Here is a 15,521-nt window from a genome sequence, read left to right on the forward strand (position 1 = left end):
AATGAAATAGTTTGTTTGCTTCACTGAAGCCAATTATCATTAGGCTTCTGAAAGTCATTCTGTCTTGATGTAGCTGAGGGAGAGGAGGTAGATTAGAAGAGTCCTGCTGGATCAGGTCCATCTAGTCCAGCATCCTGTTCTCATAGTGGCCAACCAGATGCCCATGGGAAGCCCACAAGCAAGAACTGAGTGTAACAGGACTATCTTTGCTTGTGATTCCACAGCAAGTGGTATTCAAAAGCATACTGCCTCCGACAGTGGAGGTACAACATAGCCACTGTGGCTAGTAACCACTGGCAGCTTCTCCATGAATTTGCCATCCAAGATGGTGGCCGTCACAGCACAGCCCACTCCATTTACGAGTGGTGGCTGCTACCCATTGGGACTTGTGGGGTGGAAGGCAGGGAGACCAGCAGTAGGCAGAGCCAGAGCCATTCCCTGCCAGATTGTAAGTCAGGTAGGTGGCGACTGGCTGAGGACAGACTGGGGTTGGTGGGGTAGTGCCACATTTGCCTTAATGGACCAGCTGCCACTTGGCTTCTCTTTTCCTGGAATTGTCTCTTCAGGGGCCCTTCCATTAACAGGTGTGGGGACCCTTTGGCACTCCAGATGTTGCTGAACTACAATTCCCATCATTGCAGGCCATTGGTCATGCTTGCTGGATCTGATGGGAGTTGTAGTTCAGCAACATCTGGAGAGCCAAAGGTTCCCCACACTTGCATTAAAAGTTTGGGAACCTGCATTTTGCTTGTCTTCCTTCCTCATGCCTTTCCCCTTTATGCCTCTTGCATTGCATGCCCGAAAGGAAGGGCCTGTTTCATTGTTTAAACCTTTCTACAGTGCCTAGAAAAAATGCAGGCATTTACATAAATAAAATCTAAATTAGTAGCAACAGCTGTGTGAATTTAAAATCAGGTCTCCCAAAACTAAATCCAGTCTCTAACCACTACACCATACTATCTCATACAATCTCTAACCACTACATCATACTACCTCTGAATTGGGAAGTGTACAAGACCAATATCTCTGCCTAACCTAGCTCACAGGGTTGTTGTGGGATAGCGGGAGAACTGTGTACATTACCTTGAGTTTCAGGGAGGAAAGCGGTATATAAATGTAATAAATAGATAAAATAAGAAGCTGATTGGATGATCTTGGGTCATAATCTCTCATCTTAACCTACCACACAGGTTTGTTGTGGTAAGACAGGGCAACCTTGGAAGAAAGGCAAGATGTGGATGTGATAAAACTGCATTGAAATTCTGCATAGCAATTCTAGAGATTGTATTGTATTCAACTAAGTTATACACAAGAATAAACTCCATTAAATTAACTGACCTGAGTTAGTCTCTGCCTGGTGCTTCTTCTTACAATGTGTTTTTTATAATCTAGGGTTCATTTATATTCCTGATACACATTGACAAAGCTACTTTTCGGAGTCCCGTTGCTACTTTATTCACACAATACTTCAATTTTTATTCTACTAATAGGTCACGAGTTTGCCTCTGGAGCACTAAATACATACCTGATATCCAGGTAGGAATGTAACTGCTTAAGAAATCCCAATTATCTACAAGCGCCTGCCTTCTGCAGATGAATTATGCTTGCAACTGCATATCCTCATATTTATTGGGGGGGGGGCTATACCAATACTGAAAGTCACCATTAAACCTGGTAGCAGCATTTAGTTGCTGTCCCTGTTAGCAAATCTTTCTAGATTTCATTGCATAGAAGTTATCTGAAGGTATTAAGTAGGCTGCAACAATGAAGTTTAGCTGGGACTTCCCAACGCCTAATTTTCAGCAGGCTGCAATCTATATACTTACCTGTGAGTAAAGCCCATTGGATATAGCAGAGCTTACCCTTGAGTAAACATTCATTGGAATATGCTGTTAGAAAACTGCAAGGGAGTGGGGAGAGAAAGGCAGGACACAACATGAAGTGCTGAGCTAAAAGTCACAAGTGACAGGAGCAGCTGGCATACCATGTGCTTTTTGTGCTATTACTAGACCCACCAGAGGTCTTCTCATACAGTACGTTTCAAATCCCCTTAGCCATGGAGCTCATGAGGTGGCCTTGGGCCAGGCATTGTCTCTCAGCCTAACCTACCTCATGGGGCTGTTGTGGCAATTAAAATGGGGAGAGGAGAACCATGTTTGCACGCCACCTTGAGCTTCTCAGAGGACAGGTGGGACATAAATCTAATAATAATATTAATTAGGGTTGCCAGGCTCCTGGTCTGAGACTGATCCTGTATCTTTAGAAGAGGTCAGCCAAGCGCAGTTGTTCTTGCAACTCTGTAACGGGAAAAGCCACAAGGTGGAATTCTCCCTCCCCCCTCCACAACTTTTAAAGATACAGAAGACCTCTTGGAGGCTGGGCCTGGCAACCAAGAGGTCTTCTGTATCTTTAAAAGTTGTGGAGGGGGGAGGGAGAATTCCACCTTGTGGTTTTTCCCATTACAGGGTTGCAAGAACACCTGCACTTGGCTGACTTTCTCTTCTCCTAAAGATACAGGATCAGTCTCAGGCCAGGAACCTGGCAACCCTAATATTAATAGAAGGGAATACAAGTGAATGGATCAAATATCCCCAGTAAGAATTAAGAGAGAGATGGAGATGGACAGATGGAAGGAAGAAAAGGCAACAGGGGCCTACAGCACTCATCAAAGCCTAACGGAAGGGTCTCATGAATAAAGATGCTCATTGAGGGCAACGTCTCAACATGCAGATTATGGAGGACAGCCTTAGGTGGTAGAACTGAGGAGAATTGCCTCCCTGAGACCCCAAAACATAGTCCCAAGGGCGAGGAAAGTGCTGTTGCTTCCTTAAGGGAGATTTATGGCCTCATGTGTGAGAGAACCATATTAAGAGATTGGAGCCCAGCAGCCATTCATTGTTAGATGGTTTTATTTGAAATACTTTGAAGTAAACATTATAGCAAGGCACAAATGCCACTGCAGATTAAATAGATATGTGATGGCTTGGGAGGGACACGCCCCTCCCCACCCCCTGCTATTGATACTATAGCTAGGCTACCTTGTAAAACATTCCCTAGACTAAAATGTACACAGTATCAAAAAATACAAAGGGTTTTTATCAAAACACGTTTCAGACGAGAAAGTGAGCAATTCAAATGCAATAAGATAAATAGGGTTTTTTTTCCTTTTTTAAATTATTTATAGTAAACAATGAGCAGGGTTCTTACTCAAAACATAAAAACCGTATAAAAAAAGTTAAGTATTACATGAAGCATGAGGAAAAAGCACACATGAGGTGGGGGGAAATGGCACAGATGGGGGACCAGTCAATGCAAAAGTGTGAAAAGAAAATTGCAGAGTCAATTCAGCTAACTGAGTAAAGGCCGGGGGGTGCGAGAGAGAGAATGTGCTAAGGAGTGGGAGCACTTGGAAGAGGGTGGGGGCAGTGAGATCTCCTGGAGCAACCTTCTTAGGTACCAGCCACTCTCTCATCCTCACTTTGCTGTGGCATAGTGTGATCTGGAATGCACCATTCCAAAACAATGATAGGAGGCTGATCGCGTGGTGGTAGGGTCTTTCTTGAATACTGTTTCTCCTGCAGTGCCTTTTTACATGATTGTAAGTCTTACAGGATGGTCCTGCTCTGGCTGATACAGCAAGAGAAGGAACCAAACACAGACAGAACAATATGCTAAGCTGACGAGGGAGAATCTTGAACGCCTGGCTTGGATCACACAGGGCCTGGGTGGGCAAGGTTAGGTGAGCAGCAAGCCATGGCAGCAAGCAGTCCCCATCTCCCCCCCCCCACGTTTGTGATATAGACACTTGTGCAGACATTTACTGGTGCAGATGTTTACACCGTGTATGTGCCCTAATTCTCATTTAAAGGCCATATGACCAGCGGGAGACATATGTGATAGACTACTGAATGTCTATCACCGATACTCCCAGGTCACATGTGCGCATGTGGGGCAATGGCTCAAGCAGATAAAATTATACTTTTAACTTGCAATAAGCTGCAGTGCAACCTGGTCCAGTTCTGAACACAGAAAGCTCCAATTTAGGCACCACTGTAATGATGCACCTACCCAAAGGGAAGATGCTGAGAATGATTGTGTACAAAAACACACATACTGGGAAGATAAAACTCCAATTTGTGCAAAATTTAACACACACAAGACTAAAATTTAGTGGCATTGAATCTCTTACCAAAAAAGAGAGAGAGCTAGTTTTGATTTTTGGATCATATTCATGGAGTATCTGAAAAGGGTGGCATGATTTTAGGGCAGGAAAGCCTCAGTGGATTCACATCTCGGGAGAAAGAGTTAACACAAGTTTTGCAGCCAGGAGAGAACGTCTGGCAGACTTGGACAAGGAAATTAATTCAAAGGCAATGCTCTTTGTGAAAAAGAAGAAAAGGAACAGGTGAGGCTGAGTTGTTGGCTGATGCCTTTAGTGGAACAAGAGTGCTCCTGTTGTTCCTGGGAGGGGAAGAAGAAAAAAAGACACACTCACACAAAGCAGAAAAGTGCTCCTTACCCTGAAGGTTCAAGACATGGTTCAGCTGGGCATCCTCTTCACACATTCTATTCCCCTAGCCCCTCATAACTGTTACAAACTCAGTGCTCCAGAGATGGTGGCAATTTGTTGTTTTGATTTCCCTTACTAATGAAAGTGAATGGAATGCTGCACCCATTCCATGAAATCAACATGTTTAAGAATCCCCACCTCCACCCCTCTCCAATCAACATCTACAAGGAGGCAAAACACACTCTTAAATATTTGGAGATTTTGAATGTTTGTTCTGAGGGTTGGGCTTCTCTGTGTCACAGGACATAGGATCACCCTCAGAGTCTTTGCTCTTTGAACCATCTTCTTCCTCTTCCACAATGTTTGTCTCCCTGTTCATCTCTACAAGTCCATTCTCGCTTGTCTCCATTTCTAGACCCTCTTTTTCATAATCTTGTTCTGGCTCCTCTTGTTCCTCTTCCTCCCCCTCCTCCTCTGGATCTTTCACTTTGTGAACAATGAAGAGGTGCCTATTCAAAGAGATGTGAGATGTGTAACACAAGCCACAGAGCAGGCACTGATAAGTGGAGCTGTCTGTCTTGTGCCGAGGTATGTGTTCCAGAAATTCAGTCTCCATGGCTGTTGCAAATCCACACTTTGCGCATTTCCAATGTGCTTTCAGTTTTTTTGCTGGTGGATCTTCAGATCCCGATGCTGTAGTTTCCATCTGGTCCAAACCATCTGCAGATACCCTCTTTGGAGATTTTGCCTATGAAACAAACACATGACTTTGTTGCACCAATCTGCACCAGAAGGGACTGATTCAGCCTACCATGGATGCCATGCCCATGCAAAGAGAGATTCTCATGGGGCAGCCCTGACCAATCAGGTGCCCTTCAGAAGTTGTTGGACTACAACTCCCATCAGATCCACCTAGCATGGTCAGTGGTCAGAGACAATAGGAGTTGGAGTCCAACAACATCTGGAGAGCACCAGGCTGGGGAAGGCTGCCATGTGCTATCACATACCTTACAGCAATGCCATTATGGGGCAGAGGAAGGTGGATGCAATTCCTGTAACTTGATCTACTCTTCTACCTTTTCAAGGAACACACTCAGTCCACAATGGTCTCATGGTGGACTGGACTGAGCCACAGATTGCTCACCAAATCTGATCTATATATACACACCAGGGATGGGAAATCTGTGGCCCTCCAGATGTTGCTGGACTCCAACTCCCACCACCCATAACCCTTGGCCATGCTGGCTGGGACTAATGGGAGTTGTAGTCTGGTGGGTCCAAGGTACAGACACAAAATAAATGGAGCAGCATTTTGGGAGGAACACTGTTGTGTCCAATCCTTTGTATAAAAAAGGATTAAAGCAGCTCGAAGTGGATCCTTATTCCTAGTATATGAAGTGCATTAATTCCTCTTTAATTCATTATTCTTCAGGCTGAAAATTCTGTTCCATATTTTACCATGCCAAAAGATGTCCAACATAACCTACCATCAGCACTCCAGAAGCCTCCTATCCCCTCTTACAATCTGTCTGGAGATCTTCCATTTAATGACTCTCTTTGTCAGGATTTTAACTTGGATTCTTAAGTGCACAGGATTTTAAATTTAACAAGGAAACTCCTATTAATTTCGAAATTAAACTGCACCCCCCATTAATGAACGTAATTCAAAATTACAGGCTCATCTGGGATATAAAAGTCTCAGATGTTCATTGTGGCTGCCTGAGACTAAAGGCCTCAGTGCATGCTCAGAAAGGTTTTGTGAAGACTAGAGGTAATTTACAGGATCTATGTGCTCAGAGGATCTAGGAACCAGATGGGCTGAAATTTCTCTACAAATTAAGAAACATTTTTTTTTTAAATGGGAGATCAAGCAGTTCCTCCCAAACCCAAGAGATTCCGTTTTGTATTTATATCTATAAAGAACTCTAGTCCTCATGGAAAGAGAAAGCTGAAAATGAATTCCACAGACAACACAAGAAGGACAACACTTGAAGATGGTCACAAAACAGGGGATTGCAAGCGAGATTAATTTCATAATATTTAAGTACAATATTGTAGATTACTTTTGTCAAGTCTTCTGCTGGAGCTTTGGTTTTGGATATCTGGGAAAGGTCTGGGTTTTTGATGCCGTGCATGAGGCTGATATGGCTCTCCAGCATAGACAGCTGCGGAAACGTCTGAATTTCATCTGTGCAGTACCTTAAAAATACAAAGCAAGACAGTATCTTTAATATTACAAGTATTCTGATTCTCATTCCTTACCATCCCTCCCTTCTTCTTCCTTCTCTCTGTTGTCTCCGCCACCATCAATGTTTTGATTGCAAGCTCCTTGGGGCAGGAAACTGCCTGTTTACACAAGTTCCTCAAAAATGAACATGTAATTCCACGTGTTAGGATTCCAGGGTAGTTTTGGTTCATGGGATAATCTGCAGAAATGACCTACTCTCCACCACCACCAAATGGCTTTGCATATCATATATATACATCCACAGTCAAGAGCCATTCATGAAGGTACAAATTTTATTTCTGTTCCAGCAATACCAAAGGTAATCCTGGCCCATTGTACAGATCGTATTTGTGCAATGAGAAAGGATGCTTCCCTTCTAGATAACTAATAACAGCTTTGCATGAGAGGAGGGTCTGTTTTGTCTAAGTGTCTGGGTAGGAACTGCAGTGTCAACATTTGTGCCCACATCATTGAAACTTTGAAGACTAAATCACCAGATACACAGTACATTCTGTTGTCCATGTGCATCAACGAAAGTCACGTTTCTGCTCAGAATCAGAATCTCCTTGGCCATGGAGTTCATTTTTTAAAAAGTGTTGTATTTGTATATGATATCATTATAATGAAAGGACTTAATCTCCATATTTTATGTACAGTTATTTAAGCAGTAAAATGCTGGCATTTAAGTATGTTTATTCATCAAACTATTAATATTGCAATACATTCAGTGCATAACAGCATTTTACAGAGTTACACTGGAGGGTCCATTTTAGCAGTTAACAGCGACTGGTAGACCTACAGGAAATGTATTTAGGCTAGCTATGGGGTACCTTTGGCCCTCCAGATGCTGTTGAATTACAATCCCCATCATCCCTAGCTACTGGCCATGCTTGCTGGGGCTGATGGGAACTATAGTTCAGCAACATCTGGAAAGCCAAAGGTTACCCACCTGATTTAGGTGTTTGCCTCATCTGTATCCCCACCAAGGAGCTCAGAGCAGCCTCTCGTTTTATTCTTACAACCACCCTGTGAGTAAGCTAGCTTAAGAGATAGTGATTTACCCAAGGTCAGTTTGGTGACTTTGAACTTGGATCCCCCCATTCCAAATCAGGCACTCTAACTACTACACCACACTAGCTCTAACAAAATGAGTGTAAATGGAACTAACCATTCTACAGTTAGTTAGATACAGCCCAGTGCTTAATGCTTAACATCTTACATTCTTTTCATGGGATCTAGCTGGGAAACCTAAGAATATAAGAGCCTGCTGGATCAGGCCAATGACCCATCTAGTCCAGCATCCTGTTCTCACAGTGGCCAACCAGATGCTTCAGGGAAGCCTGCAAGCACAACTTGAGTGTGAGAATTCTCTCCCTCCTGTGGTGTCCAGCAACTGGTATTCAGAAGCATGCTGCCTCCAACAGTGGAGACAGAGCATAGCCATAATGGTAGTAGTAGACAGGGCCTTTTCTGTGATGGCACTCAAATAGCCTACCACTGCCCACTTTTTGATGGGCACCAAATACTATATTGTTCCAGCAAACCTTTTTTTAAAAAAAGAAATGTGGGTTATTTTCACTTTAGCTTTTAGAATGCTTCAATTTGTGATTGTGTTTTGATGCTCTTTCATATTATGTATTACTGTGGGATTCTTAAAGATCCATCTCAAGACCCATATACATTTTTAGGGGTGGGAAGAAAGTTGTATGCTCACCAGCAGGTGTAAACTTTCTTTGCTGTATCATGGTTATTGCGTACGTGTTTGCGCAGATTATTGGTGGTGCTGAATGACCGCTCACACTGCCGACAGGGATATCTCTTCACATTCTATGAAAGGAATGAAAGAGTTAGTTCTGACAGCAAGAATGAATTACATCTTTTAAAAAATCTTTGGTCTGGCAAGTAGCGATAGGCTCATATCCTAGAAGAGGGCAACTACGCACAATATAAAAACAATGCACTTGCAGTGCATCTGCCAGTATCCTTGACTGAGGAAATGCACATTTGCACTATTGTGAGATTTAGCTTTTATTAGATTTGAACATCGCTTCTCACTAAGAAGGTCCTGGAGCAATTTACAATCAACATTTTTTTACAAAATACAATAATAAAACCCCCCAAAACATTAAACAGTACAGTCAAATCATTGGTGCTGCCCAAATGTGCGGGAACACATAAATGTCTTTGCCTGTTGCCAAAACGCTTTTAAAAGTTTTTAGATGGGTTTCAAATTGTTTTTAGGGTATGGTCTGAAGGCACATGAGGCCACTGCCTTGCTGAGCTAAGCAGATCTGGGTCTGGTCATCACCTAGATAGGAGACCACTTGGGAATGACATGTATGCCGCCTTGGGTTCTATCGTAAAATAAAGGGGGGGATGTAAATGTAAGAAAATTAATAAATAATATATATTTTTAATTATTTTAAACTTGCTACGGTTTTAACATTGGACTCCTTTGGAAGGGTAGTAAATACGATGACAAGGGTTGGCATCAGGCAGGCACTTCGCTGAAGAGCCAAAAGAGTTGTAGACGAAGCTTATGGGAAGAGGAACAAATATAGCTTCCATGTTTCACGTAGGCCTTTACCTTTCCATGGCTTTTCTTCATATGAGACACATACGATTCTCGGTCAGGGAGGCACTGTGAACACTCCCGACATGTCCAGCTGCAGGGTTTTGGCTTGAGCTTTGATTCTGGGCTCGTGTCTTTTGCGGGCAAGGTGGTCTGGGAAGTACCATTGATTATTGACAGCTCCTTTGACACTGGCAGGACACTGCTGCTAGCTGCCGTCTCCGCCTTCTGTCGGAAACTAGCAAGGTCCTCAGGATTCTCAGGGACCCCATGGACGCTCTAATGAACAAAAATCAAGAAGTCAAACCTCTGCATGATAGCAGAGCAAAGTGAAGTTGCCCAGACTTTCTCCTAAAATAGTTGGAAAACGACTCTGCTAAACAAAAGCTTCAGTATATCACTTTCCATCCCCGTTTTTAACGCAGCCACAACTAAGATAGAGATGATGTCCAAACTAATTGGTTATGATAACTTTGGCACAGTTGTTTTCATTCTGTCAACATAACGAGAAGCAATGCTGCCCATGGCTCCTACTGAGAGGAAGGGCAGGATATAAATCAAATAATAAAATAAATAGAGTGTTTAGCTTTATATTTTAACAGAATATCATGTTCGTTGTGTTTGCAGCAGAAAAGGTTGCATTCACCATTTGGAAAGACTGTGAAGAAGTACTGTAGTGTGCTCCTCGTGTGTAAGACATTGCTTCTTGATTTGATCAAACCAACATTTGCAGTTATATCTGAACTGACAAACTACAGTTTGTACAAGCTCTCCAAACCAGGATTGCAAATCCCAGTTTGAAGTTTAGGAGTGTGTAAGCACAGCGCTTGTTCATAATCCTCCATGCCAACTTCAGGCTTGGCAGGGGGGATGTTAATTTTGGAAAATTGTACTCGTTTATACTCAATCTTTGAAGCACTACGAAGATTGGTGGGGGGAATGCTTTTAAATACATGTTTGAATTGAGCCTTGGTGCTCCTCTTTTACAGGCCAAGAGCATGTTCAGAGGATCATCTGAATTTCAGCCTAAGTGTGCCACTTTAAAACTAATAAATGTATTATGCCTTGAGTCTACCTTATCAGACGCTTGACTGACTTGCATAATCTTTGTGTATCTTAACAGCTGCTGATGCTACAGCAAACTGAGCAACCTTATTTGTAACAATTTCATCCATATCTGTCAAGAGATGGAGCAATTTTTGCTGACTTAGCTAAGAGGACTTTCTAGTGAGTAAGGATGTGATATTTCTCTCGTGAAAGGCAACGTATAAACAGATAATGAGGAAGATTCTGAATTTTGTCATCGGTCCCTTTTGTGACTGCTGGTGGCATTGTCTGAACTCATGAAAGCTCTTCTCCAAGTACAGAGATGACAGATGGTATCCAAGACCATGCTGTTTTCTTTTAAGACTAAAAAACATGGGGAAAATTTAACTGGATGCTGCTGCTAAATCATTCTGCCTCTCCAAGACCTGATTTGAATAGTGCCTTTGTAAAATATTCTGTGCTTGTGGAAAGCTTGAACATCAGGAAGAAAAGAAGTCTAGCCAATAACCCAAGGGTGAGGAACCTGCAGCCGTCTAGATGTTGTTGGATTACAACTTCCATTATCCCTACCACTGGCCATGCTGGCAGGGGCTGATGTGAGTGATAGTTCAACAACATCTGGAGAGCCACAGATTCTGCACCCCTGCCATAACCTATGCATTAGTTTTCTGCAAGCAGGGAGTTTCGGAGGTGTGAAGAGAATTTGCATACACAATCACCCACTTATTTATTGGAAGAAATTTTGTGTCACCCTTCAATCATATTCCCAGGGCAGTTTACAAAAAGAACAGTTAAAATGTATAAAGACACACACTCTCTCTCTAAGCTAAAAACCAGAGAATTATAAAAGAAGTATAAAACAGCTAGCAGGCTGAAAACTGCATTTTAAAAGCTTGAGAAGATAAAAAGTTCTTTGGCGCTGAAAAGATAGCATTCCACAACTGGGTCACTATGAAAGAGAATGGTTCACAATTGGAGTGCCACGACCAAGAAGGCCCTCTTTATGGTAGCCAATGGCCTGATATCGGATGGTAGGAGCACCTATACGAAGCCCTCCATTGACGGTCTTCTTGCATGGGTAGGTACAAATGGAGACATGTGATTCTTCAAGTACCCTGGTCTTAAGCTGGGCATTCTGAGTTGGGCCCAAAAATGGACTGGGAGCCAGTGCGATCAGCACAATACAGGCATAAGAAGATAACACCCAGTCCCAGAGTAAGATCTAGTTGCAGCAAATACTTAGACTCTAATGCAATACATTTCTGGGAGGACTGTTTTACATGCCTTCTTTAAATTGGTTTAAGGGCTGCTTGTGATGATATCAATAGTGGGTAAAAGAAAGGTAGCCCATGCATTTCATGCAAAGTTTAAAATATGGAAGGTAGAAGGGGTTCTTGCATAGACATAGGACCATCTACTGTCACCAACCTTAACATGCTGCATTAGCTGCAGTTTCTGCATATAGACCAGCTGACACTGTGGACATTTGAACACTCCCACCATCAGCCTGTTGGCATTTTGCTGGAAGTGCTCCTGCAGAAGCCTCTTCTTGTTAAAGACTGTCTCGCAAGAGCATTTGTAGATCACCCTGGAACAATTCAAAAATGAAATTCACAATTAAATTTTACTCTTACTAACTAAAATACACCAATGAAAGAAGACGAACTGCAATTGCAACAAAATGCCTTGGAAATAAATATTTCACAGAAAACAATGAGACATAAAACCTGCACTGCCAGCCAACATATACTTGCAATGTGCTCTTCAGAAACACTGAATTGCACAGGACCCAAAATTATAACAGATATATATATCCAAACAGAGAATGCAATGAGATTTACTCACTTATGCTGGTAAAACAACTATGGTTTGAAAGACAGTATATGCAAAAGTCACCTCCTACATTACCGGTTGTGCTAATTTATTTTAATTTGTAGTTATCTTCCCTGGACCAAGGCCTCTGCCTGTAGCTTCCACTACTGTTGATCTAGTCTAGTGCACAAGAGTAACAAAGTAGTTTCACAGAGTTATAGAGTTGGAAAGGACCTTGGAGGACATCTAGTCCCAACCCCTTGCTCAATGCAGGATCCACAATGCAGTATGCAACTAGAGCAGGGGTGGGAAGCTTTAGGGCGGGGGGAGGGCAGATCTTTATCTGGCCTCACCCCATAGGTCAACTTTTGACAGGTGGGCAGGGCCTCCCTGCATGTCTCCTTTCCACCTCTTGTGTCAGAGGTGGAAAAGGAAAGTGTGGGGATACTTGGAGGGCAGGTAGGCATAGTTTCCCCAAAACAGTCTTGCAGGCCAAATGGAGAGGTCTACCAGACCAAGTATGGCCCGTGGGCTGGAGGCTCTCCCCCCCCGAACCAGAGCATCCCCAACAGATGGCCATCCAGCCTCTGCTTCAATACACCCAGCGAAGGAGACCCCATGTGTTCCCACTGTCAAGTAGCTCTTACCATTAGGAGGTTTCTCCTCATGGTTATCCAAAATCTGCTTCCCTGCATTAACCATCCATTGGTTCTAAACTGCCCTCTGCAGCAACAGAAAACGTGTCTGCTCTATCTTTTGCATGACAACCCACACCAATGTCTCCCTTCACATTTTTTCTTCTCCAGGCTAAAAATACTGGGTCTTCCAAATGTTCCTTGTACAACTTAAGTTTCCAGACCCTTCATCATCTTGGTCACTCTCTTCTGGACATGCTGCAGATCAGGAATGGCAAGGTGCATCGCAGCTAACCACAGACACAGTTCCTTATGAAGCTAGGCATACTCTGGGACACAGGTGGATGGCATTAGCAGTGAGTATTCTCTGGCCTTGATGGCTGGACAGCATATTGCTAACCGGCATATAGGCAGTACACAAAGAAAACACACAGTATTATGCAGAGCGCAGGGGATGGCTGCACACTAACAAACAGATGATGAAAAACTACTCCTTGCTTATGCACAAGTCTAAGGAACAAATGGACTACATGACTAAATCTTAAAATAATTAGCAAGCTAGATTTGTACACAGTCTTCCATTTCTTTCAAAGAAAAAGTGTGCAGATCCTACTACTAAGGTTTCTCTGCAATGCAACACAATTCAGTGTCTCTCTCCACCTATACTTAGGTCGGAAAGGCTCCTGTAAATGTGGGGCCCTGGAGAGACAAGCCGGTGTAGAAGGCAAACTGGGCACAGAAGAGAAATTCCAGAATAGCATTTCCCAGCCTAATGCCCTCCAGATGTTGTTGGATTTCCAGCTCCAGCCAGCATGTCCAACGGCCAGGGATTATGGGAGCCGTAGTCCAAAATATTTGGAGAGCACCAGGTTGGGGGAGGCTGTTCCAGAACTATCAAGGGCACTGCGTGTATATTTACCCAGACAGACACTTACTGAGATGTCTTATGAGGTTCTGCAGGGTGCTGACTAGTAATGTGAGCAGTGGTGCTGTCTGCAGACTTGAAGGCCATAGGGCAGAACGAACACTTGTGGAAGACTTCACAGTGTTTCTCGTGAATGTGCACTTTCAGCATAGCTTGCGACATGAAGACAACCCCACAGTGAGTGCACCTGGAAAAAGAGAGAGTTAAAACTCAGCTCTGCAAGCAACAACATTTACAAACACTCACTCTGAGATTTCCATGAAGTTTCAAGAAATGGGGACCAACCCAGGTTTGCCTCGTTGAATCCTTTGCAGGTGACCTGCAGAGAGTAGTGGAATTCACATATTGCACAACAGTGGATGATGGTGTGAACTATTGTGGTAAGGCAAAAGGATTCACAAGAAACAACAACAAATGCAACACTATCTACATTAGGGGTCAACTACATTTGGTTCTTAAATATGGGTGTAATCCCCCAATCTCTCTCGCTCTCACACAGAATGTGGTAAAGAGATTAACTCTTTCTGACCCTGCAGCTTCTCCACTTCCATTGCCCCCTCCACAAAACGCTTCCCTTCCACTCAATCTTCAAAGCGTATCTTCCCATATCATGCCTTGTTAAGTCTTTTAGAACACTTAAAAAAACTTGCTACAGTGGAAATATACTGCACATTTTTTTCCATACTAACTTATACTGTAAAGGCAACCAAGAAGCTCAGTAAATAAATTATCAATTGTTATTACATTAACTAGGCAAGAAGTAATCTGGATGGTACCCCTTAAAAGAACTAAATTCAGATCATTGTGCCTTTGGAAAGCTTGGTCATCTGAAATCTTCATCACATATCTGATACCAAAGAGATCCTTCTAATGAAACGGCTGTGGACCTCTTGCGAGGAAATGTAGCTTGCATGTCAAGAAGCTTATTACTTGTTCACTGCCACATAAATGGATTGTCAGTGTAGAGCCCTTGCTTTGCATCAAGAAGGTTGCACATTCAATCCCTGGCATTTCCAGGTAGGGCTGGGAGATGTCCCAGTCTGAAACCCTGGAGAGCAGCTGCCAGCCAGTGTAGACAATACTGAGCTAGATGGACCAATGGTGTGACTCAGTATAAGGCAGCTTCCTATGTTCTATGTCAGGGTTGTAAGATGGTAACAAGTACTGTTTGACCCAGATAGTTCTGTTTGTACCTATTGTGTCAGGAACAAAAGTCCGCGGGCCAGACAGCTACAGCAGGGGATGTCAGTACTTCTCTGGATCTTTTGGGCTCTTGGCTGAAGCCTGTGAATCCCAGCAAGAAAAGCCAATTTCTAGCTTTCCTGATTGCAAAGATAGGTTTGCATACATGATGGCCAACGTATTTTGGATAGAGTCCCCAGTGCTGAACCAGATGTGGTCCAGTAACAACATCTGTCAAATCTAGCTACTAAAAATATAGACTAGAAGTTCAGTGTCGAAATATTGCTACTCAGTGTAATAAAAATGGAAAAATTAGATCTAATCCAACACAGTGACTGTCTGGGCCAATGACAGTTAAGCAGTCAGAGCTCCTCTGTGAAAAGAGTGATCCAAGTTACTAGTTTTGGGCCACTCTCCACCAGAAAATAATCTTAATTTGATGAAACACCCAATAAAGCAATAGTGAAATTGATGGCCGATTAAGATGCTGCATTGGGAAGACAAGGGTGTGCCAGAAAAAAAGGGGGAGAAGGTATAACTGCAAGGGAACACCTCTCTCAGTACCTAACTCATAAGCATAAGGGTGGGAAAGCTCCAGTCCTTGGGCAAAA

At 43.1% G+C, this 15,521-nt stretch overlaps 1 protein-coding gene across 4 annotated transcripts in view; it reads right to left on the bottom strand.

Moving 5' to 3' along the window:
* Positions 1–2,891: 2,891 nt before the first annotated feature.
* The window catches only part of ZNF592 (zinc finger protein 592), a 57,007-nt gene continuing 44,377 nt past the window's right edge, over positions 2,892–15,521 (bottom strand). For all 4 annotated transcript variants that reach the window (XM_061594960.1, XM_061594957.1, XM_061594959.1 and 1 more), the window contains exons 4-9: positions 13,739–13,915; positions 11,785–11,944; positions 9,325–9,588; positions 8,452–8,564; positions 6,574–6,709; positions 2,892–5,258 (exon numbers count right to left, since the gene is read on the bottom strand). In XM_061594960.1, coding sequence (XP_061450944.1) covers positions 4,755–5,258; positions 6,574–6,709; positions 8,452–8,564; positions 9,325–9,588; positions 11,785–11,944; positions 13,739–13,915 — 1,354 coding nt within the window. In that variant the 3' untranslated portion in view covers positions 2,892–4,754. The remainder of the gene's footprint in view (positions 5,259–6,573; positions 6,710–8,451; positions 8,565–9,324; positions 9,589–11,784; positions 11,945–13,738; positions 13,916–15,521) is intronic.

The sequence above is a fragment of the Rhineura floridana genome, chromosome 14 (assembly GCF_030035675.1).
Source record: "Rhineura floridana isolate rRhiFlo1 chromosome 14, rRhiFlo1.hap2, whole genome shotgun sequence".
Classification (NCBI taxonomy): domain Eukaryota; kingdom Metazoa; phylum Chordata; class Lepidosauria; order Squamata; family Rhineuridae; genus Rhineura; species Rhineura floridana.